Here is a 25,667-nt window from a genome sequence, read left to right on the forward strand (position 1 = left end):
GATTACGGGGGCACTTTGCAGCCAGGACACAGAAAGCACATTTTACCGAGGCTGTTGTGCAGGGAAGTGCAATGTGGTGGTGAAGTTGCGAGTAGAACTTTGGTTCTAGTGACCGTGGTGGAACTTGTGTTTGGCGGCTGGAGCGGCGGGAAGCGGCCGTTCCTGGTGCTGGGTTTGCAGCGGGGGCAGCAGCGCTGGTCCCACCGGCAGAGCAGGCGCCATGTCCCGCTTCTTGAAACACTGCCCGGTGCCGCGGCCGGGACGCTCCTCATGGGGACGTCAGTTACATACCGAACCCTCCTCCCAGGCGCCCCGGCCCCGGGACTCCCGGTTCCACCCCAAAGTGACCTGGGGGACAGAAACGCTTCCACAGAGCTCCGCAGCTGCTTTGACGATAGGTATTTATTCATATGGTACATTTAAACATAAATAATTGAGCAACAAAGAGAATAGTCTGCTCCCAGCAAAAATAAATAAGTCCATACACAACATTCATAAAATACAATTAGACAGAATATTATACCAAATACAACAAAATTCGCGGAGGTTCCATTTTTTTGTATCGTACATTCCCAACATACTGAAGAAAAATAGTGCAGGTTTATTTTTACATCACTCCCTCGGGCTCTGAGTTGGAGACTTTTCTCGCTCCTCCGTTGTTTAAAAACGCTGATTTTGCTGTTCAGGTGCACGAAGGGCCGATCGCGGCTCCTGTGCTGCGGCTGCGGCTCCAGCCGCGGCGCCGGCCCCGCTCCGGGCGCTCGCTGCGCCCGCCCGTGTTTCCTGACCAGAGAACAAGCGGCTCAGCCCTCCAAGGTACCGGCTGTGGCGGTTTTGTTTTGGTCTGCCGGCCCTTCACGTTTCTGGGTGGCCGCAGGGAGGGTTTGGCCACTGAGCTGAGAAACACTTTGTGTGCATTTTTTTCCCTTTTTAAGACTACTAGGTACCATTTTTAGTTTCCTGCCATCAGAGGATCTAAGCACAGATGGTCTTTCTTGAGCCAAATCTGGCATTTTCTCCAACGCTTTTGCTCACGAGGCCGCGCGGCAGCGCCGGCCCGAGCGCGGCACGAACGCCCATTGCCCGGGTAGCGGCGCCGGAGTGACCGCAGCAGACCCTCCTCTCGGCACGGGAGTCTTTGAATGGGATGGTTTCACTCCCTACTCCCCTTTTCACTATAACTCTGATTTTAAAAGCTCACGTGAGCCGGTGCGGTTCATGTGAATTCTCTGGGCACGCGGCTCTGGTGCAATGTCCCAATGTCCCAGCCCGCGGCGCGCTGGGCTGGGCAGGTCCCTTCACCCCAGACCATCTGTGGAAAGCGCACAGAGCTGTCTTCTCTACAAGGTTCAATGGGAACAAAACTGTGTAGCCCTGGCCAGAGGCTGGAAAAACCAAACAAACAGCAGAAACACAGAAATTCAGATTCAGAGTCATCCTGGGTTGGACTTTGTTTTTTTTCCCTAGATCACTGAGGTTGTGATGGCAAAGGTGGGGACGCTCTGCAATACTTGAAGCGCTTGAACCAGGTTCCTCAGGAGCTCAGGTCATGAGATCCATGAGATCTGTGGTAACCCCGTCTGCAGCACCCGCCCCGCGCCGACGGCCGCGCGTCCAGCGGGCAGCCGCACTGCCCACATCAGCCACGCCAGTCACTTCGGGGCCGCTCTCCCAGCTGGTAACCTGGTAACCTTATTTACTTCACTTGCTGCTAAATCTCTGCTGAATGCAAATCCAGATGTTTTAGCAACAGGAGCTCGACCCGTTTTCCACGCTCAAGGCGCAGACACCGCGCCCGGCGATCCTGCGGGGACCCGGCTGGGCGCCGCGGCAGCCGCCCCGAGGCCCGGGCAGCGCACGTGAAGGTGCGGTAATTAAAAATAGAAATGTTCTAGTATGTCAAATCCCCCCTTTTTAATATCTCAAATGTGTAGACAGACCGTCTTCTAGAGAGGGAGGTAAAAGAATGCAAAAAGGTTTTGTCTAGAAATACAAAGTGAGTGTAACAAGGCCTATCAAACACAAACCTTATCTGGGGAAGGAAAAGTTCTGTTTTTAGAAGTCTGTTACAAATCTCTTAAATATTTCCTACATTACACGGAAGATGCAATTAAAACACCATTTTGAAGTGACAGTGCAGGCAGTGCTCCGTCCCACAGCTCGCGGTCACCGTCTGTCCTCGTCACTTGTTTTCGATCAGCGTCTGCACTTTGTAGACGAGGTCCCTTGCAATGCGCAGGATCTCCTCGGCATCGTGATGCTCCGCCATTTCTAAAAGACACAGGCAAGCGTTCTTAACTGTCAGCAGCAGGAGCTTTTCTGCCCTGGCATGGATATTAATGTAGCATTAGCAGTAATTAATTATGTGTTTGTGGCTGGTGCTTTTTGTGTTGGTTGGTTGGTTGGTTTTTGGGCGGGGTGGCGTTTTGTTTGGTTTTGGTGAGTTTCGAGGGAAGCGTTCACGTACAGTTTTAGAGGGGCTGAGCAGAAGGAACCCCCGTTTTGCGGCTCCTGCAGCAGAGCCGGAAGCCACAGCACCGATAATTCAGATGTGCCTGTGATCACACGAAATCGCCCCCCAGGGGGCCGTGCAGGAGCAGAGCTCCCCGCCCCCCAGCTGAGCCGCGCCGGGGCAGCGCACGCTGGCTCCCGGCTCCACCATTAACCGCCAGAACATCAACACTGGCTGATGCGTTCGGGCCTCGGCGGGGCCAGCCCCGTAAGCAGAAACCACCGGTAGCCTTAAAACCTGCAAGAGACTTTTGCAGAAAATTACATTAAACCGAGAGTAAAGAGTCACTGTGGCAAATCTTCTAAACAGAAATTGTGCATCTTGCTTTGTGGTAAAAGTTACCACCGGCACCAAAAAAGCCACCGCCTCCCGAGGTGCGTGCAGCTCCTAAAGCTGCTGTTTGCGCAGGCCACGGAACACAGGAAAATCTGGGCGCTTCATGTCGTGACAGAGTAAGAGAGGGGGAGTCAAGGCCCAGGGGCTGCTCCTGGCAGCAGAACGGCTCACGTTGCTGCCTTTTATCAAAACAGCTCTCTTGAAAAACTCTCTTACCATTAAAAAACTTGATGATATCAGTGAAGTCCATGTTGTTATCGCGGATAATCTCTCGATAAACTTCCACAAGTGCTAAGGCAATGAAAAGGACAAAATGTTCTGAAGAGATGTGCTTTGCTGCCCAAATAACTTCCCACACTGTAAATACATCCTCGTACAACAATTCTGAATGGGAATAAACATTACAAGAGCATCTGATTATTCAAATTGGCCATTTCCCCAGCCTAACTCACATCTTACAGGCGTCATGCAGACACAAACAGTCCCTGACCACCCCTGTTCCCCTGCCCCTCCCGAGCCCACAGCTCTCACTCGCGCCAAGCGTGGCAACACAATTGGGCTTAGAGACCCACCCCGGGACGATGCCTAAACCGCAGTGACGTGCCCCAGCGGCAGAGGTGGCTCCCAGCCCATCTGTTCCAGGTGGGGCTACGTGACAGGCTACAACTGCAAATGTGGATCCAGGGCCCCTTCTTGGCTTTGCAGTGGACATATCAGTGCTAAAACTCTGCTATTTTTAATTGGCAACAAGACACAGAGCTGTTGGGTTTTGCACAACTCTAAACTATAGGCACAGAACATTATTACCTCTTTTAAAGTCCAGCAGGAACCAGCGATAGCAGAAGTAAAAGTGAGTGTAATCTCCATTCTGGTGCATCAATTCAAAAAGCTCCGAGTCTAGAATCTAGAATGCAAAACATGAGCTGTCAGCGTTGTATCTGAAAGCAGCCGAGACCAAAGGTGCTGGAGGAAAATCAGTTTGGGGCTGCATCAAACAGTCCTTGTCCCCCCCAGCTCCAAAGCACCAGCTGACCGGTACCCCGGTCACTGGAGTCCCTGCGCCTCCTGCGCCCCCGCGCACCGTCTGGCAAACAAGGCTGAGCAGACTCACCTGGATGAGGGAGCGCATGTTGGCGAAGTGCGTGTCCATAGCGCCGCCGTTGGGGAAGTTCTGGCTCATCCTCTTCATCAGGGAGCTGAAGCAGCTGTACGCCAGCTGATCTGCGGGTGAAACGCAGAACCCTTGCTGTTGCTAATTCTGTGACTTCCTGAGCCAAAACAATGTACTGCAGGACAAGGGAAAAACGGGCTTCCCCCTTTGCTGTTCCCTGGCCCCGTCACCTGTAGTTCAATGAAGCAGGGGCAGGACCTGGCTCTGGACCATTTTTACTAGTTATGTTTCAAAAGAGTCCAGCTTGCAGTGAGTTTTCAGCTTCAGCAACTGCAGGCACACCGCTGCTTTGAAAACGTACTAAAATTCAGTCTCAAAGTCAGCGAGCAAATAAGGAATCCCCAAGGTACCAATGGCAGCCATTTCAACAACAGCCACGCTCAGAAAATACACATCAAGAGCTGCAGGTTTGGGTCTCCTGGTGATCAGCCCTGGTTAACGCACACAGCTTCTGAAACAGCATTCCTACATAAAGCCCTAAACACACCGGCGTGCTCCAGCTGCACACCTACCATTGTCCAGTATAACCATCAAAGGAGCCAGGAGGTCACACATGCCCTGAACATAACCGACTTCTAGGTGCTCCCACACGTAACTGCAGAGAGAACAGACGAGAGACAACCGGATTAAAAACCCTCAAAACTTTGTCTTACCCCAACAATACAACTAATTCCTTTTGGACGCTTGTGTCTTGTTCTAGAGCACTGTGAAAGGTAACGGTACAAGTCCGGAGAACTACAATTCAAATCCTCCAACACGCTGGTACAAAACAACAGTACAGCAGGAACGCAAAGCTAACGGTGCCGTCAGAGCACAGCTCGGGGGACCGGCAGCCGCTGCCTCTCGATGCAGAAACAGAATCTCCTCAAACCCGCACTCGGAATGGGGCGCCCGCCGCGCACGCTCCCCCAGCCGCCGGCCGCCTGTCCTCCCCCGACGGCTCTTCTCAGTTCATTAGTGAGAAATTCTATATAGACTGTTCATTATAGTTCATGGATTACGACAGAAACGCGAAAAGTTCAGTTCACAAGCTGTATTACCTGCACATGACATTTCGGAGTTTCTCCAGGTTATCGGCAGTAAAGTACCAGTAATTCCGATCACACCTCTGGACATCTTTATCAATTCTGTGCAAATTTAAGGCAACAGTGTCCAGCAACTCTATCTAGAAGAGAGAAGTTTTAGTTAGTTCTGCTCAGTTTAGAGCATTCCCAAGACTCGGAGCAGATTCACTCTGAGAATCAACAAACCAGAAATAGTACATTATACTTTGGACAGATGAGAGCATCAAAATACTCGATTACAGTCAGCAATCCCAGGTACAATCACACACGCTCACGGGTACATGTCCCCACCTGTCCTATTTCCAGAAGGTTAGCTTTAGCTGAACAACTGCAGCAGAGAGAGAAAGACAAAACCTCAACTACTAACGTGTTGACAGCAACACTAATAAAGATGGTGGAGTCTTGAACCTAGATCGAAGTTGTCGTTCAATTTGATTAAATGCGGGTTTTAGCCTGAATTAAACAACACTCGAGTCTTACAAGTGGCGTGTTGTCCACATCCCCAACCTCCCCAGCCCCCAGGAACTTTTAGCTGCTACAACTGTACCACATTCCCCTTGCCCTCCCACTCAAAAAAGACCCACATTTTTCTTGCTGTCATATTTCCAATCTAGCTCAACATCCAGATGATAGGATTAGATGCAAAAGTCATCAGCTATCATCCCACCACCTGTAGCTCTAGTTTGGTATTGTCTCTCATTGAGTCCTATCAGAAAAAGTACAAGTCTTTGCTTGAAAAGCAATGCTGTGCAGAGATGATGATACTGATGTGACCTACTGTGTAGGATGCAGCGCAGACAGAAGCGACGTCCATTAAATAGTCCACCTGGGAACACAGCTGCTCCTCCGAGGCAGAATCCTGAGACTGCAGCACCACCGTCCTGGCTCTCTGCGTTCGCGCCGTGTCCGGACCCGTCCTGTCCGAGTCCGCGCTGGCTTCTTCTTCAGCCCCGTCTTCAAAGGAGACGCTCTGCCCGTCGTCGATGCTGGACAGGATGCCCGAGGCCACCGAGTAGTTCCTGGAGGACGGCAGCCCCGAGTCGGGCGAGTCGAACTCCACGGACTGTCGCTCTACGGCAGCTGCTGCCGGCGTGTCCGCGGACACCGCGGTGAGACCGCGGTCATCCTGGCCTCTGCAGTCCCGCTCGACTGGGTCCGCTTCGTCTACAGATATGAAAACCTGGGGGGGCAGGGAGAGAAGACTCGCTTGAAGCAGAAGAGAATAGAGAAGGAAGAAACATTAATGTAGCAAACAAACCTCCAGCCACGAGAGAGAAATGACTACACACTGCAGTGAACAAGACCACTGATGAATACAGCTTCCCCGCATGCAAACAGCTGAGAGCTCCTCCCTCAGTCTTTACACCGAAACTGTAAGTCTAAAACAAATGCTGGTTTCTGATCTCATATTCCAGTTCTGCACAGACTCAAGCGGCTCCAGCCCGACAGAGCTGTGCCGGGACGGGAGCACCTACGTCATTGCTGATGGTGGAGTCGCGGTGAATCAGCCGCTGCACGTGGCTGTCGATGCTGCTGCCCGACGAAAACTTGGCCAGCGTGGCAGAATGCGATTCCTTCTCTCGCTGCTTTACAACCACCTCACAGGCTTTCCACTCGGCCATGACCTTCTGATACCGGAGAGCAATGTCCTCATCCACCTGCAGACAGACAGGTCCTGAGATGGACCTTCTCCTTGGAAGCCACCCTTAAAAATCACTGGAAGCCAGGAGCAGGAGGTCTAAAGCAAGGGGAACGTCTCGTCTCAAACCAAAAGCCTGCAGGATCGCCCACCGTGACTTCAGGAAGGACAGGATACGTTTCCTCTAGGTGCAAATGTTACGACTGTTTCCATGTCATTCATTTAACAGACTCCTACAGTCAGTGCTTTACACCCCAGCAGCACATTTCTTTGAGGAGCTGGTTGTTACTGTTATTTACTACCAGTGCTCTGATCCAGATAAGGTTTGGAGCAGCGGAATTGCAGTATTGCTGCATTTTTCTCAGCACTCCGGCTTGGGACCACGTCCGGTTGCTGTTCACACGCGTAGCCGGGGGAAGGCCCGGCCGCCTCGCCCGGCTCTGTTTGCTGCCAGCCTGCTTGTTACCAACGCGCCTGCCCAGTAATTACAGCAAATTAAAGCACTCAGCAAAGTAAAAAGTTGGTGTTGCTATAAACAGCTTAGCAAAGGGAGATAATGGAACCAAGAGATGGGCAAACTGCAGTTTCATTAATGGAAACTATATACTTAATGTCAAGTTTCAGACTGTGAAATAAGGCTGTGACATAACCTAGGCAATTACTCACTGATCAGCGCTAGCAGCAGCGTGGAGATGCTAAGAGAGGTGATGTCTCACCTGGAAACGCACCTTGTGTTCTACAGGGGCACGTCGTAGTTCAGTCTAGCAAAGCAGAACGAGCGTACCCATCAGAGCTTCCTCTGGGTATTTTTGGCCCCTGGGCAGTAGCTCCAGGTGCACTCCGGGCTGTTCACAGCCACAACGGAGCTCCACACGTGCACATGCGTTAGCACGTAGAGAAACCTTCAAAATGTTCTTTGAACAACTCAGCCAACCCACCGTACAAAAGAGGGATGATCCAAATTACCATCCAAATGTCAACGTCTCCCGTTCTGTAAGTGACAAACTGTGCAAACGGGATTTGCTCAGAGCAAGTGCGTGTCCTGAATGCAGGTTGCTGACTCCAGTTAAAAACTCCCTTTTAGTGAATTGCAGACACAATAACATGCTGTCACGATACCTCTAACCTGTGGCAGTCCTGTTTTCAGGAGCATTTTTCCCTCAGGAATGTGAAAAAAATAAAGACTAATGCTTGTTCTTCGGAATGGAAACAAACCCTATTGTGCAAATGTGGCTGAGACCCCCGGCCAGCCGCGCTCACCTGGTCCATCTCCTTTTTGGCCATGCCGAATTTGTAGTGACCCAGCAGGAACGGCCACACTTCCTTCCGAATCTCATGCTGTACCCCGCCGTAGTAAACTCTTCTTAATAATTCCAGTTCCTTGTAATTCTACAGCAGTCAGGAAAAAGAGGTATTGAGGTAATACATCTTTGTTTCCTCAAACATGCACATAAACACTTAATACCGAGTATAAAGACAGTGAAATGCACACACAGCATAAAATCAGTTTCACAACTTGACGCACGCCGTTATGGCCCTTGCTCAAATCCAGTGCAATTCCAGTTGGCGCGCCTCCCATGCACGTAATTTAACTTTTAGGAGACTAGAGGAGCCATGGGATCGGTGCCTTTGACGTTCATTGGTATCTTTGGTATCTTTGCCATCATCACAGATGCAAAGGATAAAAAAGATTTTAAGGATCAACTCGCTCTCACTAGAAAGACAAGTAGGGACTAGAAAACACCTTGAATACATCCTGAGGCCAGTTCTAAGGGACACCGTGCTCCACACAGCAGTGTATGGGCGCTGGTTTAATTAATATCCCAAAGGTATTGTGTTCCTTACCTTCTTGTCTTTCTGATACTTGCTCCAGACCTCTTTGGTCAGGCCCCCCGCAGCGCTGGAGGGCTTGTCCGGGGGGACGATGGTGTGGTTGACGAGGGCAGAGAGGTGCGTCCGCACCGTGGACAGGTGGCGGCAGTGCGCGAGCCCTGCGTGGCAGGAGGGAGCTCCCGTCAACGAGCATCCACCCCGTGCCGGCAGCCCCTTCTGCAGGCGAAGCTGCGACACCTCAAACCTGCCACTCATCGTTCTGCATGAACTGAACTTGCATTGTGCCGGATAAGAATGAAGAATCGCAACAGGGCCAAAGATTAAATAAATCTTACATAGACTTGTTAAAATCCAGGTATTACATTACACTGCAAAACTGCCTTCTGTCCTCTCCTCATCAGTTCTCCCATCACTACATGCAAACCCACAAATAATGGAATTACGAAGCTCAAGTCACATCCACCCTAATGTCTCGAGGTGATCTGACTCTCAACCATAAATCTGGGACTCGACTGCTTTCTAAAACAAACATCACGTGTTTTTAGATAAGCATATGGATACAAGAAGCTTCACTTACATCCATAAAAGGCTCTGGAAACTATTTGCTTCTTCATGCTTTCGCACAGCATCTTTAATGGAGTTCTGTGGAGAGATTAACGGGAACAGGATGGGCACAGGACAGAGAGCAGCAGCAACGTTATGCTGATCGTCTGACCCACAGATAGCGATTCCTTCTCTGCACCAAGACTGATTTAGCTAAAGGACAACAACAATGAGAAATCGCCCTTTTTAAAGTATTTCCCCCCCAGCATTTTGGCCCAAACCAGATTCATCTGGCGCACTTATCTACCACTGCTGCAGGTGCATTGTAAAGGTCCTTGTCAAATTAGATCAACTGTTGCCCTTCATTACTCTCATTAACAACTTGTTAAAGAAAATGCTTCCAGAGCTGAATCATATTAAACTAGGCAAAAGAACTAGTTGCAGTTTTTCTATCAAAACGTGACTTGAGATTAGTTTAATAGTTTAGCTTTAATAAACGAAATTTCTTGCTGTGTAACTCCATCGGTTTGCGTTAGAAACTGCTTGGAACGGTTCCCGTGCCGCGGCGCCGCGGGTCCCGCTCACCTGTCCCGCAGGCAGGGGCAGCAGGCGGGCGCGTCGCGGGGGGAGCTGCCCGAGGAGCAGGACACGCAGGACGAGCCCCGGCTGCAGGGCTCCAGCTGCCAGCACAGCGCGCTCGCCCCGAAGCCTTGCATCTCCAGCATGTCGCCGGCGTCTAGGAAAAACCCACACAAACAGCGCCCGTCAGCCTTTCTTCTCTGCCCTCCCGTCCGTGCGTCCCCATGGCTTCATGCTCCACTGCTCAGCAGGCTCTGAGCCGTGACTCCGTCCCAGCGACGCTCGGCACACGTAAAGCAGCCGCATGCTGCGCACGGCGCCTCCCGCGGCTCCCGTCCCGCACCGCGTCCTCCTCCTTGCCCATGCACATCCCATGTGATTCCAGAGAACAGAGAAAAGGGCGCTGCGGCAACAACCGAGGCTGGTTCTTGTGTAATGCTACGCTAACGTTATTTACGGCCAGAAGAGATCATCTAACCTGACCTTCTATCTAATTCAGGTCTCAGAACTTTGTTTAGCAGTTCTGGAATCAGCCAGGTAACTGCTAGTCCAGATAGAGTGAAAGTTTAAGCATAAAATAATGCAAACTGATTCAGTTATTTTCAAAGACACCTCTTTTTCCCTTAGAAACAGACCCTAGAATACTGAGCGCAGCAGTTCAAGTCCCACTAATGTGAGCGCTGTATTTATAAAGTAGGATGCTCTGCAGGGAAACGTGATCCAACAGTACAGTGCAGCGTCTGGAGTCAGCCCTGCTCCTGCCTTCAGGAAGGCAAGCCAAAAAATCACCCGCTGCCTTCAGCAAGTTTGCTTCAGCTCCTCCACTTTCCCACCTGGCACTTGGGCTCGTGGGATTTTTTGTTTTATAATAAATAACTGGCCTTTCAGCTCACCCATGATTAAAATTAAGGCAAATGTCGTAATACCGTATGTCACTAAATCAACATTTGTAAGCAAAATCCAGTCCCCTGGGCCGTGCTTTTCAAACAGACGTTTGTTGGGTGGTGGTGGGGGGGCAATTCCAAACCATCTCATGCATTTTAAATCAAGGTAGCAAAAGCGTTTGAGTCGTGCCTGTTGGAAAGGGGGCGGCGGCGAGGAGGGCGTGCAGTGAAAACACTGTTCACAGAAAGCACAGGCTCATGCGGAAGCAGCCACGTACTTCAGTTCACGAAACAAGTGTGATGAAAAATGCTCTTCACCTTAATTCTTCAAGAAGGAGCTGAATGACGCAGTATTTATTGCAGCTTCTTATTGGGTTCAAATAAAAAACATTGCTCAAGCATTTTTAGATCATTATTTTTTGCCTCCCCTCTACAGACAAGGAAAGTGGGTTTTTCAGTTTTAATGTTTTTCTTTTCTTTTTTAGAGAAACAAGGAAAGAACCCCACAGAACCTAAAGATTCAGATGAAAGGTCCCTGAATTAGTGAAGAATTAGAGTGAACAGCATCTTTTATTTGATCGTAGTGGTGTTTTCTGTAACTTCAGCTACATGCAAAAGTCGAGCATGTTGCGGAATGTAAAAGCGAATGGCTGGCAAACCTGCCACAACAGTGTTGTCATTACTGAGGAGGGACGCTGCCAATCCAGCCCCGTTCAGCACAGTCACCGCTCAAACTGCAGCCACAGTCCTACCTCTACCGTTACCTTCACAATTATGTAGCAGAAGCAGAGATCTGACAGCTGTTCTAGCGGGATAACAACATCCCCGCCACCCGACTAAAGACTGAACTGTGTTTCTTATGCGCTAGATCACAGCGACACTCTCTTAACGCAGTGTCAGTGTCAGACCTGCTGCCCTGTGTTGTCACCCGCGTCCGGACACGCTCAGTGGAGACACACAGACCCTTCCTGCAGCAGGACCTTTCAGCAAGGGGAATGCTGTGCTTTGGAGTTTCTTTCCATCCACACCTTCCAGGAACTCCTTATGAACTCGGGCTGGGCTCTATCAGCTTCTCGGGGCTGCTGCCCTGGACCAGCGCGGGGAGCCGAGGAGGCTCTGGCCGAGCAGCCTGTGTGAACAGCGCTTCGGGTGCATCGACAGGACGCCCGTTGTCTCCTACTGTCAGTCCCACCAGCCCAGGCCTGACATCTATTCGGAACCAAACTCATTGCTCCACTATTCAAAGGTACGAACGTCTTCTCTGCAGTCAAGATACAGAGTGCTTTTCTTAGGAAACAGAAATACCAGAAACAGTATGCTCATGCTAACACAACAAACGAAAATACAGACAGGAGCCAAACTTGCAAGCGGTTGCTCTCCTTCCCACCTCCTCTGCAGATGTCAAACCTTCGACAGCTACTTCACAGCCTGATCACAGCCGAGATCCTGCTCTTGCTGAGACACCGCGGTTACTCCGGAGAGGCGGAGGCGGTTGTTTTGATTCTAACGGGAGCGCAAGGGATCTGGCACACGCACCCAGGAGGTATCAAGGGCAAAAGTCTGGCGGCGTGGAAGCTGAGCAGTAACTGGTGAGCCCAGGAGGGAGATCTCACATGAACTGGCAGAGAGGCCTCGGCAGCGCCTGCCTCCCTCCTACAGCGCCGCAGGGCTCGGCACCCACGCCGGGCAGGACGCGCTGGCCTGCGGGATGGATTATTTCACACGCCGCTCAGCCTCCTCCTTTGAGGAACAAGTACTTGGTCTGCAGAACTACACTAGAACCTGACTGCTTGGAATACATATGCTTACTTGAGAATACCAACTTCATACACGTGTTACAAATTGCCTTAGGAAAAGAATGAGATGACAAATTGTGCAGCTGATGATCTGAAACCCACCTCACCCATGAATGCAAGAAGCTGAATGAAAGCACCTGATCCTGGAAAGGTGTTGCATCTCCACACGGGCTCCTCTGCACACGTCTGCCACCCCGCAGCGGTATCTGAAGCGTGGGAGCACGCATACTTGCACCATCCCTGGGCTCAGACCAACTCGCTACACTTCTGCCCTGTTCTGTCCACACGCGCTCCTTGTTCCTGGATCTGCCCCCCCGTGCTGCAGTGGTCCAGCTCTCGCCCTTCCCAGGCAGGCTGCCCTCCCGCTCTCTTACACTGTACACGACAACTCACAGCGGGAGAGCGTCAAGACTCGTTACGCTCCCTCCTCTGGTGAGGACGTGCTCCGGTATCCAGTGTGGGGGGCAGGAAGCCTCTGGAAGGAGAGGTCTCTCTGTTCAGTGGCACACGCTCAAAGGAGAGGGGAGACCTGTTTCCACTTCTCGCAGGCTGTGAGCACATTCCCAGCCTCCCTGCACAGTTGCCTTAATCTCCAGAACTCATGGCGCGAGTTAAATGGTTTTCCCTGTAATAATGCCAACACTGTTGTATGCGTCAGTGGAACGAGCTGCAATAGAGCTCTGGGACACAGGGGGAGGAGGATAAAAACCTTTCATCCTATTAGGAGCTGTGAGGTTCCGAGAGCAGATCATTGATAGCATTGCATGTAGCTTATCTTCCTCCTCCTCGTCATCGTCAACAGAGGCAGAGCGGCTGGCAGCTAAGTGGTGGTAGTTAATAGTTACTGCTCAAAGAAAATAGTGAAAGAGGAGCATAAGAAGAGAGAACTCGATTCTGTGGGAAAGCTCAAAAGGACACGTTCAGCAAACACAAAGGACTTGAATCCTGCCCTCTTCTTGAGGGCACACACTCCTGTCAATGGGTATGAAAAATGAGTTTCTTACAGAAAAAAAGCATGTTTCACCAAACACAGGCCAGCTCCTGACTGCCCAGGCTGCACCCCAGAGCTCCCGTCACATCGCGGCAATGGAGACAGACCCAGAGCCGCCTGCAGCGCTCCGTGTGCTTTTTAGCAAACTGCACGGGAATCCTCAGCTCCAAACGTTAACAGCTTCTCTCCTTCACCAGCCCCTGCCAATGCTGTGGCCTCTTTCCACCCTGCAGCCTGCGCCAGATGCACCCGGACAGCACACAGGCCGCTCCCAGCCCGCCTGGCGCTGCAGGCGCAGGGGCTGTGCCGAGGGCGCGGCGCTGGAGCCGGCTCCGCGCCCGTCCGGCGCCCCGCGGGCAGGGCTGCGCTCACCGCGCCCACGGGGGCTGCAGGGGCAGAAGGCGCTTGTGCTGCTGTGTGCACCCACTTACCCACGCGAGCCCCGAAGCCCTAACGAAGCGCGGCCACGCTGTGGTGCCGTGCCCTGCGTGAGGAGGTGCAGCCAGATTTCTGCTTTTGCGGCTGCAGTGAGTCCCAACATGGGCAGTAAATCCAAACCCCCTGTGAACTTCAGCATCTGATCCTCCTGGGAAATTCTTGCTGCTTTGCCAAGGGAGTACAACTGACCATGGTGTTTGAGAGCTAGTTCTAATGCCTTCTTGCATGTAAGGAATTTGTGTTCACTGATGACATGAGCTGGTTTGGTTCTTGGGAATTCATTGAGTTTCCTTGGAAAGGCCTTTATTTATCCATTGTCAAGTTCTTGCTTCCAAGCCAGGAAAACTTAGCCTAGGAGTTCTTGGGGTACTTTAAGAGTTGAGTTTATGTTGTTGCCCTATTTTTTAAATTATTAATTTTTTTTTTTCTAATAACAACATTATGAGCAAGTAGCATGGCCAATAAAAATATCCTCACGTCAGGAGCAAAACTGCTCTTGGCTAGTCAAGCAATCGTTTTGGTTTTAGTCTTAGTTTGCAAGCCCAGGGGAGTATTTTGAAACTTTCCTCTGCAAAACACAGAGTAAATATAAATAAGATCCCCCACCTCAGCTCCAGTTACACCGAGACACCAAGTTCCACCGCATTGAGGAAACCCACAGTAATCTGTACCTGTTGATCACAATCATCATGCAACAAACCGCCTGACTCGCCTGTTCCCTTCGGTTACTTCCCAGGATATCACTTCAAGGTTTTCCTAGTGATTTGTGGTTGTTTTTTTAAGAAAGCGGAACAAAGGCACTTACTGTTATCGTGCTTGTGTCCTGGGTAGATGATTCGGAACACGTAGTCTGTAGAAGTGTCTTCGGCTGGCATTTCCTCCAGGTCCACTGATTTGTTGCTGTTCCGCTTCCGAAGCTTTGGAAATACCTTACCCTAGAGGAAATAATGATTCCATACATTGAGCTGCAAATGACTAACAGAGCACAGCAGACTAAGTACTTAGACTTTGGCATCTTAAATCTTAAAACTAACCATTCAATGTTGGGAGGAGGTGAGGGAGAAAACAACGGCAGAATAAGGTAGAGCAGGTGGTTTAGGGGTACTCGACACAACTTTTCTGAGTACTTAAAACACAGCTTCTTTTTGTAATCCATGCCAGTTGGGCACCAGCGGCTTCAACGATTCAACCCTCTGACAGCAAGCATGTCCAGTCCATTTGAGTCTTGGTCTCTATCATTTGGGTTCATATTTTGATACAACAGCCGACTCCAGTTCATTGCTCAATGGGGCAATGAAGGGATGAACAATCTCTATAGATTATCAGTAGAAGAATCGAACTGGACTGACTGGAGTTACTTTGCCCCTCTTGGCTCTGCAGCAGCGCCCGAGGAGCCGCCGCGCTGCCCGGCCCTGCCGCCCGCCCCGTACCTTGCCCTGCCGCCCGCCCTGTACCTTGCCCTGCCGCCCGCCCCGTACCTTGCCCTGCCGCTCGCCCTGTACCTTGCCCTGCCGCCTGCCCCGTACCTTGCCCTGCCGCTCGCCCCGTACCTTGCCCTGCCGCCCGCCCTGTACCTTGCCCTGCCGCCCGCCCCGTACCTTGCCCTGCCGCTCGCCCTGTACCTTGCCCTGCCGCCTGCCCCGTACCTTGCCCTGCCGCTCGCCCCGTACCTTGCCCTGCCGCTCGCCCCGTACCTTGCCCTGCCGCTCGCCCCGTACCTTGCCCTGCCGCCCGCCCCGTACCTTGCCCTGCCGCCCGCCCCGTACCTTGCCCTGCTGCGACCAGAGCGGGGGCTCCAGCTGCCCGCGGGGCAGGAGGCCGTTCTCCAGGCACGACAGGAAGGCGAGGAGGTGACCGCCCTGGGGAAAGTGCAGCGGAGGCCTCTGAGTCCCGTCCTGACTCACCAGCACCAGCGTCCATCTGCTTTCTGCTGCAAAGGAGGACAAGGGCAGTCCACACCGTTACACTGCAACCGCCGGGCTTTGCTCTTGTCTCCTAAGTTCTATTTGTGATCATCTCACGGTAGATAAATAAACCTCTGTAAGTCAAAGTGCAACCTAGGGATGATGTCAGTCCTTTAGTCCTAAACGAGCTCCAGATACAAGCAAACTATGATAGGCCTCAGGCAGAAACATTTAAAGTGATTCTAAACACTAATATAATAAATAAAGGAATAACTACACTAAGTCTCTGGCACCTGGAGCCCTGGGTGAGGGGCTCTGAGGACGGGCCGTGGAGCCGCGGCAGCAGTGCCCGCGTCTGCCGCCCCGTGCACACCGCAACCGTGTTGTGTGCGCCGGGCACCTGCTGCTGAACCAGCTTTCTCAGCGAGGAGCAACAACGGCTGTCGCGTTTCACAGCTGCCGCCAGACTCCCCACGTCCTAAGGAACCGCCACAGAGCAGAGCGGTGACACCTGCGGCCACCAGCGAGGCCAATGGACCTGGACTAACGTGGTTGTCATCCTCCATCGGGTAGGACTCCAGGTTTTAACACTCATCCCCGTGTTACATAACTAGTTAGAAGCGTCACTGACACTGAGCAAACGTGATCATTCTAGTGGCTCCTCTGCTTATGTGTCTTAAAGCAATATATATGAACCATCAAGCCAAAGCTTCTACGTTTAATACAGCTGACAGGTTCCCGTAAGTGCTGCTCTGCACAGGTGACTCAGGAAAAACAAAGCACACAGGAAAAAGGCAGAGCGCAGAACGCGGCTGACAGCGGAGCAGCTCTCAGCGGGCCCCTCGGTGAGCACATCTGCACAGGAAAAACGGTCTGATCCTTCTGCAATAACCCCCAACAGGCACCGTTTAAATGGCAGCAGCATTAGCAGCACTAACATTCACCTGGCAGGAAGGGGTTTCGGGAGCAGCCCGTGAGAAGAAGGTTTATGCTTACGTTGCTGATGGCAGTGAATGCAGACGATCTGGCTGAGCGGCACTATTAACGCGTAGTCCCAGTAAACACTAATAGGGAAGGAAAAAGGGCAGGAAACACTTTTTTTTCCATATTCAGGAGTGCTTATGGTTCCAAGCACCCGATAAAGAGACTCTGCTAAGTTAATAACTGCTTATTAAATTGGGTCAATTAAGGTGAATTAACAGTCAAGTAAAAGGCAAAGAACTAGTTCTCCCCAGCAGCCACGTCTGGCGCCAGCCGTCCCGCAGCCCCTGTCCCCCGGCCGGGTCGCAGGGACGCGCCGGCCCAGGCCAAAGTGCGGGACACGGGTTCCCGCAGCCCGTGCAGCTGGGCTCAGCACAGCTGGGGCAGCTCTGTCCTGCACACGTGTCTTATGGCAGCAGATTAAACACGAGAAACAGGCCTGAACCCTTTTGAGAACAACCCCAACAGAGGTTAGCAATAAAAGCAAGAACAGAGGGCTTCATTAATGTTCTGTTTAAAAGTGCAGATGAAGTTTTAGAGAAAGAATGGAGTGCATGAAGCATTCGAGAGCCCTGTTCCAGGGCTGAAGGAGCGTTCCCTGCAGAGACATACCTGCCTGTTCAAGCAGAATGCCAAATTAGCTGAATAAACTCATCTAACGACAGACAGTGACATTGCGGGTCTCTGCTTTGAGGCTGAAATTAGCCATGCTTGCCAGGCCACTTGTGATCCTCTGAAGGGAGGCACTAGAACTGCAACGATGGAAGATAGCGTTGAGCCTGGAAAAGTGGGCTTTTGTTTCCCTTTGAAAAGGCCGTACAACTGAGTGCATTACAGGACCTTGGGGAAGTCGCTTCATCTGTGGCAGAACAGGAACAGAACCCCGAGCTGCCGGACACCTCAACTCAGGCACTATATTCAGAAGCCCCTCAATGAAATCAGCCTCGTTACACTTATGTCATATTGCCAAGTATACAAGAAATAAACACCAGGAAGGCTTCCCATCTTTTCCTGAATGCAATTAATACCTTTTCTCCAGCTCTGAATCTCCAAGGGTTCCATTCATCAGCTGATTTGGAGTCCATTTTAAAGTCAGGCTATCAGCTGACTGATGAAGGGAGAGATACCCAGGAATTGCCTCCAAGTCGTCTTTCTGTTCACAGAAAAACCAGACAATGACTCAAATGCACAACTACAATAGCCACGTTCCAGCCTCCCCGTGCCCCACAAGTTCCAGAGCAGCGCATTACCCAGGAACTGCTGAGGGAACCTCAACACCGAAAATACTGGTATTTAATATTGCTATTAGAAAGAGGGGAAGAAAGCACCGCACGGACATCAGGTTTATGAAATACAGTCCAGCGTGTCTGCTCCTACCGATAAGCTCACTTGACAGGTCACATTGCTCAGGCAGTGAAAGCAAAACACAGTCAGGGGAGAGGCAGCACTGTCCTGAGGACAAGACGTTAAGCCAGGACTTGTCAAGTTCAGGTTATATTCTTGCCTCTAGTACTGACTTCTTAAGTCACAGCCAGGCTGTGTGTATCAGCCCACAACTCAGTGCACTCACCGGCTGGACCAGGACGTTGTTTTTGCCGTACAAGAGGTGTATTCGGGAGTTCTGGTGCAAAGACTCCACGTACTCCCGTGCCGAAGCAGCAAAGCGATCTTCGGACGTGCTCCCGCTCGAGTGCCGCTTGCGGATCTAGCACACACACAGACACGGCCGAGGCGGGTCAGCAGGAGCGAGGGGCTGTGCCGCAGCCCAGCAACACACGAACAGTTCCATTTAGACCCCTCTCTGCGGAGCGGCGCTTGTTCTGGAGCCAGGAGACCTTCCAGAGGAACGGCCTGGGCTCACACTCATCCCTGACCGAGGCCACTCGAAATTTCTTGTGAACTACATGGTCTGATCACAAGTGTCAAAAGCCACATAATTTAGTCTTGGATCTCAAACTTTTTGCCATACAAAGAGGACATTTGGGCACAAATGGCCTTCTAATCTGTGATAAAGGCTCCATTACAGATGAGAAAAGAAAGGGTGTTCTAAATCCCGACCTCTCCCTCCTGGGGCTGTTTTCACTGTCCACACGCCCTAACGCAGAAGCAGCCACCCAGTCAATACCTACTCCCAGGGCTGGGCGCTTGGAAGGAGAGTCCTGGCGGCCGTGGACGCCGTGGATCCGGTGCCGCTGGACCAGCTCGTCTGCCGAAGGGTCGGTCCAGTAGTGGTCGGCTGTTTTCAGCTTGGTGTACTCCAGAGCACACGGGCCAACTAAGGAGAGAGCCCGGGACAGAACCCGCCCGCGGCTGTCACAGCCAGGCGTAACCTGCTGGCTCAGCACTGAAAGCGACATTTCCTTTTCAAGCCAAGTGAATATTAATGATCACTTAATGATCCTATGGGGTCAGCCCATAATATAGACACTACATATAATAGCATACCAGCTCCTATTACCTAGGGCTGTATGAAAGCACTCCTGCAGGACACGACAGCCTGCCATGGCAGCATTAGTAGTTACAGCGTGCTGGCAAGCCTTCAGTAAAAATCCATTCCTGTTCTGTTCTCTCATCCAGCCAGTAACTAATAATAAAAACAGGTGACTGGTCTGATGGGCAACACAACATCTTCTATGTTGCTCTGTTATAAATGCTAGAGAGAAAATTCACCTTTTGTAACACTATCAGAATACAAAATGTTTTAAGAAACAATTTATTTTCTTTAGTATAAGAAGTAGCTTTGCAAGAACTTACCTAGGAGAGAAGCCAGTATTGGGCCACAAACAGGATCTGCCAGCAAAGCTTCTTTTTCATAGTATTTACTAGGAATAAAAGAGCAGAGCCCAGTTAAAAACCCTGGCTGCTATTTCGTAGCTCCTGTCCCCCCTGGAACGAGCCCGTTGCCCTGGACCCGCCTGCCGGGGCAGCGCGCAGCGGGCAGACGGGGCCGGGCCCCGGGCGCCCTGCCACGCTCGCCCTGCTGCGCTCGCTGGCCTCTTGCTAAACGCGCTCACCCGGTGTATTTGATCCGGGGCTTTGGGCACTAATGCAATATGGAGACAAACAGTAACTCTCTGCAAGCAATTTGGTCAGTTTTCCTCAGAGACCGTGAGGTCCATGCATTCTTAAATATCTCTTGCATCTGTGAGGAATAATCTTGAAACACTGTCAAGAACCATGAGCTACTAAAACAGCAGCTCTCGCAATGACCCCAAAGTCTTCCCATCACAGCAGCAAAGCTGACCTATAAAACCACATAGCCAAAAAACCAGAACACACACATTTATTGAACTGTCATTATCCTCTGCTGTCTCTTCCACTAGATGGGGCTCAAACCCTAAACCATCTTATCAAGAACAGAGCAGCTGAAGGACTTGAACATGGAGCATTTGAGCAGAAATGTCACAAAAGCGCAGGAGAACAAGCCTAAGGAAGAGGTCCGTTCTATTCACTAAGTCAGGGTCTCAAAACCACACACATGCAATCAAGGACTAGACCCCAACTCATCTGAATGGAGAAGGCAGTAAGATGAGTATCTACAATAAAACAATTGAGATCTAACTCTCTAGTCATGTCTCCAGGTGAATTATGTGGAAAAAGTACTTAAAAAATGCTTGTATCCATGTCTCAGCAGACACAGCAAACCGACGTCACTGGGGGTGTCTCGCTGCGCCTGCTGCACGCAGCTCACAGGCCAAACTGGCGACGGTGCTGGAACTGCACAAGCACCTTCCTCCCATCCTCCTGTTTAGTGGCAAGATAGGTAAGGAAAATAAAGCTGGTAACAAGGAAAACACTAATGCAAACTTGGAAATACTGTGAGAATACGTTCTGCTGCTCTGGCTCTCCTCCTCGTTCAGTCTCTTCTAAATATCCATGTATCTGGTTTTCTTCCTACCAGAAATTTGCATTGCAGGAGTTTGAAGACGACTTTTGATTAAATGCCTTGTTGCAGATATCCAAACACATCAGTCCAACAAATCCCTGCACTTCTGATTCTTTCCTTACCTGCAGTTATCAACAATATACTGCACAATCTTGTCGAGCACTTTCTCAATCAACGCTGTCCGAACCCAGATGTGTTTGATGGCCTGAGGCGTCAGGACGGGTGCTTTGCTGGTGGCTGATCCCTGTCTCTTGAGGGGCTCCTGCCCACCCGGCTGATGTTTCCTGCAGAAGGAGCCAAAGCCAGAGCAGTCAGAGCTCGGACGCGTCTCGCAGGGAGCTCTGCAGTGTCAGAGCACACCCGCTGTATCTGCCGTGTCCGTACACCTGCTGCCCGCGCCACTGACAGCGCTGCCGCTGGGCTGTGGAGCTGCAGTCAGGCCATCCGCAGGGACTTTCTGAAAATCATGGCTCTGACTAATAATTGAGGATGTCTTGGCTCTGAGTTACAAATACAAGTCTGTAAAGATTATCTAATTCATAGACAGATGCTAAACAAGCTCTACAAAGGCCCCCAAACAGGGCTGTATTAGGTATGTTGGGCTAGACAGTCACCCACCAAAAATGCCTTATTGGTTTCTGGAGCTTTAGGAAAAGCCCAACATTTGAGCTGCTCCAAAGTTCCTACACACGAGGCTGAAAGGAACAGGCTGCAAATCCACGGCAGAACATACACCCCTCAAGAACGAACAAAAAATAATGCAAAGTGTGGCAGAAAACAAGGTGCATCTGATGAGCAGCGGTTTGCTTCACAGCAAGCAGAGCCCCACGGCTGCGAGAGCCAGGGGGAGAAGACGCTTTTCGCCCAGTTCTCTCGGGGAGCAGCAGCCCCGGCCCCAGGGCGACAGCGGCTGCTCGGCGCAGGCACAGAGCAGGACTGAGCCTGAGCCGCCACAGGCAGAGCGTGCGCAGGACCTCCTGCCCTGCCGCGCCAGCCCGTGGCACCGGCGCAGCCCATGGCACTGGCACAGCCCGTGGCACCGGCACAGCCCGTGGCACCGGCACAGCTTCTCGTTCTCTCCATACAGCACCAGCACAGCCACAGCACAGCCTGTGCCAGTGTCTTGGCAGTGAGATCCTGTCTCCTGCCACCTACAGAACAACAAGACAACTGAGAGAGAAGCAACTTCAAACTGAGAAACTAGACCTACAGCAAATGAGCATCTGAAGCCAGCTGGGAGCGTGCTGAGAGCCAAGGCTCTGCTGCTTCCCGCAGCACCAGCGCAGCACCAGGCCCAGCCGCACCGAGCACCATGGCTTCCCCAGTGCTGAGCACCACCGCTTCCCCAGTGCTGTGCCCATCCGGATGCAGGGGCTGCTCTAGTGGGCTCTGAACCCTATGTGAAGCCGTCCCTCCTCTCTGCAGAGCTTTCTGCTGCCCAGAAAATCTACCAGAGCCCAGTGCAGGGATGGACACACATTTGCCTTCAAGTTACAGACACTGAAGAGGCAAAGCCTGAACAAGTGTGGCCAGGAAAGACTCCTTCCCTTTCCCAAGCAGTCTCTGTGTCATCTCCGCGCTGCACACACATCGTATGGATTTTGCTGATGCGCAGACCTCAGCCTCACCTGCCTTCCACCTGCTGCTGCAGCTCCTGCACCTTCTTGCATACGTCTCCAGCCACCACAAACGTCTTGCCCACCTTGGTGAAGAGCGCGGCCACCTTGTCCGTCCGCAGGAAGCCGGCAGCCCTGCGCTTCAGCATGTGCAGGAGACACGCTTCCACAACCCCTGCGGGAGAGGGAGGGAGGGACACAGTTACGGGCGCCGCTGTCCTTCAGCCCCCTAGGGTGAACACCGTCTGCTCACACCCACCGGTACGCGAGGGCGTCCAGAGAGTGGGGAGAGAGACAGACAGACAGATCAGATCTCAAAATCCCATGATGCAAGCATGTGTCTCATCTGCAACAATAAGCATCTTCTAAGATCCTGATAATGTTGGTACACAAATGAACCACAGGACTGAAATATGTCTCAGTATTTTCACCCTGTTTTGCACATATCACTGTGAAAGAATTCCTGATTCTACTGAAAATGAAGCCAAAAGCAAAACCTCTTCTCAGCTCCTCGCAGCAGAACCAGGTGTCCCAACTCAAGATACAACGAGCCTGAAATCTGCTTTTACTGCTGCTGCTTTGAGCAGAGGTCCATGCGAAGCAGGAAGGGGGGCCCAGCGCTGCGTGCCACTGTAACCCAGTAACACCTCGCTGAGAGGTACAACACGGTATTTGTACACTTCAACACCCACTACCGCTCTGGATAAAACAGCGTGACTCACCTTGCTGTGTGATCCCTCATTTAATTGCTTATTACCTTCCAGATTCACTTTAAACAGCGCCAACAAACTGCTGTTTGGATGGACAGAGTATCCTAAATTTTAAAGTTTAAAAAATATGGTTCATTCTTACTGAGAGACAGTCACACAGTAAGAGACAGTAAGACTGGTAAAAAGTAGAAGAAAATACATATACATTTATCCCACTTTTTGCAGCGCGAGGATGCTCTGCACGTCAGTCACACATCCTGTCTGCCAACCATCACAACAACTCTTAACCCGGCTACTGTTTTGCTCTTTCAATTGGAAATAAAGAAAACGAGAAAAGAAAAGCAGCTTTCTGGATGCCTGAAGCAATGCAGCAAAAATTGGTTCCAAATCTTAAATGAAGCAACCTGCCTTTAAAAATAACTGCAAAGAAGTGCATTGCTGTTGCTTAGGAAACAAGCTCTCTTCCCACCTTCGCTGCTGGCTTTTTCTTTCTTTAAAACAATAAAATATTAATGAAACAAATTTAGTGAAAAGCACAGCAGGCACAGCTTTAATTATTAATAAACGCTGCAGCTGCCACGGAGGGCAATTTCCACAGTGACTGTCCCTAAAGCCCCAATATTTAATTATTCCACTGTGACATTTCTCATCACAAGGACTTGGCACAACATCGGTCCCCAGCTGCCGGTAATGCCCACGGAGCCGTTATTTGCAGGGAGAGACACTCAAAATGCATGTTGAGTAAAAGCCCACTTTGTACAGAGAAATAAAGCAGCATTTCCAGCTTGTTCCTGCAGAGCTCCGGTGGCCCGGGGCAGGGTCTGCACACCCAGCGCTGCCGCGCCCCAGGAGAACGCGCGGCGCTCCAGCCGGCTCGTGCTCCGGATCTGCTCCCTGCGCAGGCTCCTGCCCTTCACCGTGTGCAACAGGTGAAGCAAACTGAACTCATCTCTCCCCAATATAACCCCCTTCTGTTGTTCTGCTGGTTGGCGTCAGAAACGGCGAGAGATCTCAGCTGAACACCAGAAGGGCAGGGAGCGCAGCAGCGCTGCCCGCGGCCGCGGGGCTCAGCACGCAGCGCAGCCAGCGCCACGCAAACCCCAGGGCATGCAACCGCCACATCAATAGCGCTCGGGAGAACAGGGGGGCAGGGAAAATGGTGCTGCCACGTACAATTCTGGGGGAAGGGAGCTGGAGGGGGAGGTAAATGGGGCTTCTGCAAACCCACTTTATCTTTTAGAAACCAAAACCAGGTCCTTCCCCAGCGCCAAGCTCACATTGCTGCCTGAAGAGACAGCGCACAAAACACTGGAGGGGTTATAGTTAGAAGAACCTTTGGGACAGGAAAATGAAGTTATTTACCTGTTTGAAAGAAAAGGAACCGTTTTTCCCTTTTTGGAATCTGACACTCTCGAAAGACACGGAGAGATGGAGATTGAGCTGTTTCTGGAGGAACTGATGGCATCAGAAAGACATCAACAGGGAGTTTTGTTTACAAGCAGGTAGTTCGTACACAAATACATGTGCTTTTACCCATAGTGTGCATGCACACAGATGAATAGCTGCTGCAAGCCGAGATCCTGAGCTTGCCTGCTGCCACCATGCTCACAGCAATGAGTATGTACAAACCTGACCCCGGGAAACGCAGGAACAGTCCATCGACACAGCTCAGGTAAGTGCCTTGGACTGTGCAGCTGACAGCAGCATCTAAAAACTCCTTAACTCCAGCCGGTTTGGAGGAGCATCCCCTGCAGTACCCACCGCTGAGTTTAATTAAGTGCAGGTACATTATTGATCTACAGTCCAGTAATCAGGTCCCCAACAAGCTTTGAAAAACATCCCATTTTTCTGACTCGGCCAAGGCTGCGTCTCGCAGGGCCAGCTGAACACTCTCAGTTTTCTTTTAGCCTCATGAACATTGTGATGTGACTTAATGAAGTGTGAAATAAGAGCTCCAGGGTGGGGCTGCAAGCGTGTAAGCACAGAAAAACAAGGCCTGTGCGAGGATTACTTGTGGGGTTTATTTAGCACAGGAAGTTTTCCTCAGACAGGACGAAACACCACAGCTAAATGCCTTGTTTTCATGGAAACTGTGCACAGGGAATAGAACTCACGGGGCTGAAAACAATAAGAACAAACGAAAAGAGGAAGATGATAAAGCAGCAATCAGCTGCTCAGCCTCCAGCTGCTGTTGTGTCACCTCGGCAGTAACAGACCTGCCCTGTTGGAAACCGGCTCTATCGCCAGGCTCAGCACGGAGCCTGCGGAGGGGCAGCGGGGAGCAGCCCAAGGCTGTGCTTTAATGGTCGAGCTCCCCTGGACTCGAGCTGCTTGTGTTTGCCCTGCCGCACAGGCAGGACATTGGCTTTTCAGTGAATCCCTGGGGAAAGAAGCTACTCCAGTGGGCAGCCCTCAGCTCCAGACACAGCTCCGGCCGGGAACAGCCGCGCTGGAGGCTGCAGACCGCTCCTCCTTACAGTCCTGACCATTAGACTTCAAAGATCCCAGCACCCCTCAGAAAATGAAGTGTTTCCATTAAACACTATTAAGGCAAAATCAAAATCACTGAAGGTTCTCTGAATAATTGGATGTGATCGAATCTGATGGCCCAGAACTGCAGTAAAGTGTTCAGCAGAGTTCTCTAAAAAGCATGAGAGATATTTCACTTCTCAGACTAAGAAACACGTGCAGTTCAAAAACTGTTTGATTTCACATCGCAGCTAATATTCGCTCTTCCATTTTCCTCTCCTCTGGAGCACGCCAGGATTACCGCAACGCCGGGGC

The 25,667-nt window shown here is 51.3% G+C and overlaps 1 protein-coding gene across 5 annotated transcripts in view; it reads right to left on the bottom strand.

Annotated features, from left to right (window-relative positions):
* Window positions 1-396: 396 nt before the first annotated feature.
* Window positions 397-25,667, bottom strand: part of SGSM2 (small G protein signaling modulator 2) — a 35,097-nt gene continuing 9,826 nt past the window's right edge. Inside the window, exons 3-24 of one of the 5 annotated variants that reach the window (XM_080357103.1) lie at window positions 22,186-22,348; window positions 20,680-20,841; window positions 19,426-19,493; window positions 18,801-18,946; window positions 18,242-18,376; window positions 17,700-17,824; window positions 16,687-16,754; window positions 15,553-15,713; window positions 14,592-14,721; window positions 13,067-13,201; window positions 9,684-9,834; window positions 9,133-9,197; window positions 8,568-8,713; window positions 7,983-8,111; window positions 6,559-6,741; window positions 5,862-6,263; window positions 5,060-5,184; window positions 4,532-4,614; window positions 3,960-4,069; window positions 3,656-3,752; window positions 3,065-3,232; window positions 397-2,271 (exon numbers count right to left, since the gene is read on the bottom strand). In XM_080357103.1, coding sequence (XP_080213229.1) covers window positions 2,183-2,271; window positions 3,065-3,232; window positions 3,656-3,752; window positions 3,960-4,069; window positions 4,532-4,614; window positions 5,060-5,184; window positions 5,862-6,263; window positions 6,559-6,741; window positions 7,983-8,111; window positions 8,568-8,713; window positions 9,133-9,197; window positions 9,684-9,834; window positions 13,067-13,201; window positions 14,592-14,721; window positions 15,553-15,713; window positions 16,687-16,754; window positions 17,700-17,824; window positions 18,242-18,376; window positions 18,801-18,946; window positions 19,426-19,493; window positions 20,680-20,841; window positions 22,186-22,348 — 3,041 coding nt within the window. In that variant the 3' untranslated portion in view covers window positions 397-2,182. Of the gene's footprint in view, window positions 2,272-3,064; window positions 3,233-3,655; window positions 3,753-3,959; window positions 4,070-4,531; window positions 4,615-5,059; window positions 5,185-5,861; window positions 6,264-6,558; window positions 6,742-7,982; window positions 8,112-8,567; window positions 8,714-9,132; window positions 9,198-9,683; window positions 9,835-13,066; window positions 13,202-14,591; window positions 14,722-15,552; window positions 15,717-16,686; window positions 16,755-17,699; window positions 17,825-18,241; window positions 18,377-18,800; window positions 19,016-19,425; window positions 19,494-20,679; window positions 20,842-22,185; window positions 22,349-25,667 lie in introns of all 5 variants that reach the window. The other 4 variants (XM_080357104.1, XM_080357106.1, XM_080357107.1 and 1 more) reach the window with 4 other exon arrangements.

Source organism: Nesoenas mayeri (genome assembly GCF_963082525.1).
Source record: "Nesoenas mayeri genome assembly, chromosome: 20".
Taxonomy (NCBI): Eukaryota; Metazoa; Chordata; class Aves; order Columbiformes; family Columbidae; genus Nesoenas; species Nesoenas mayeri.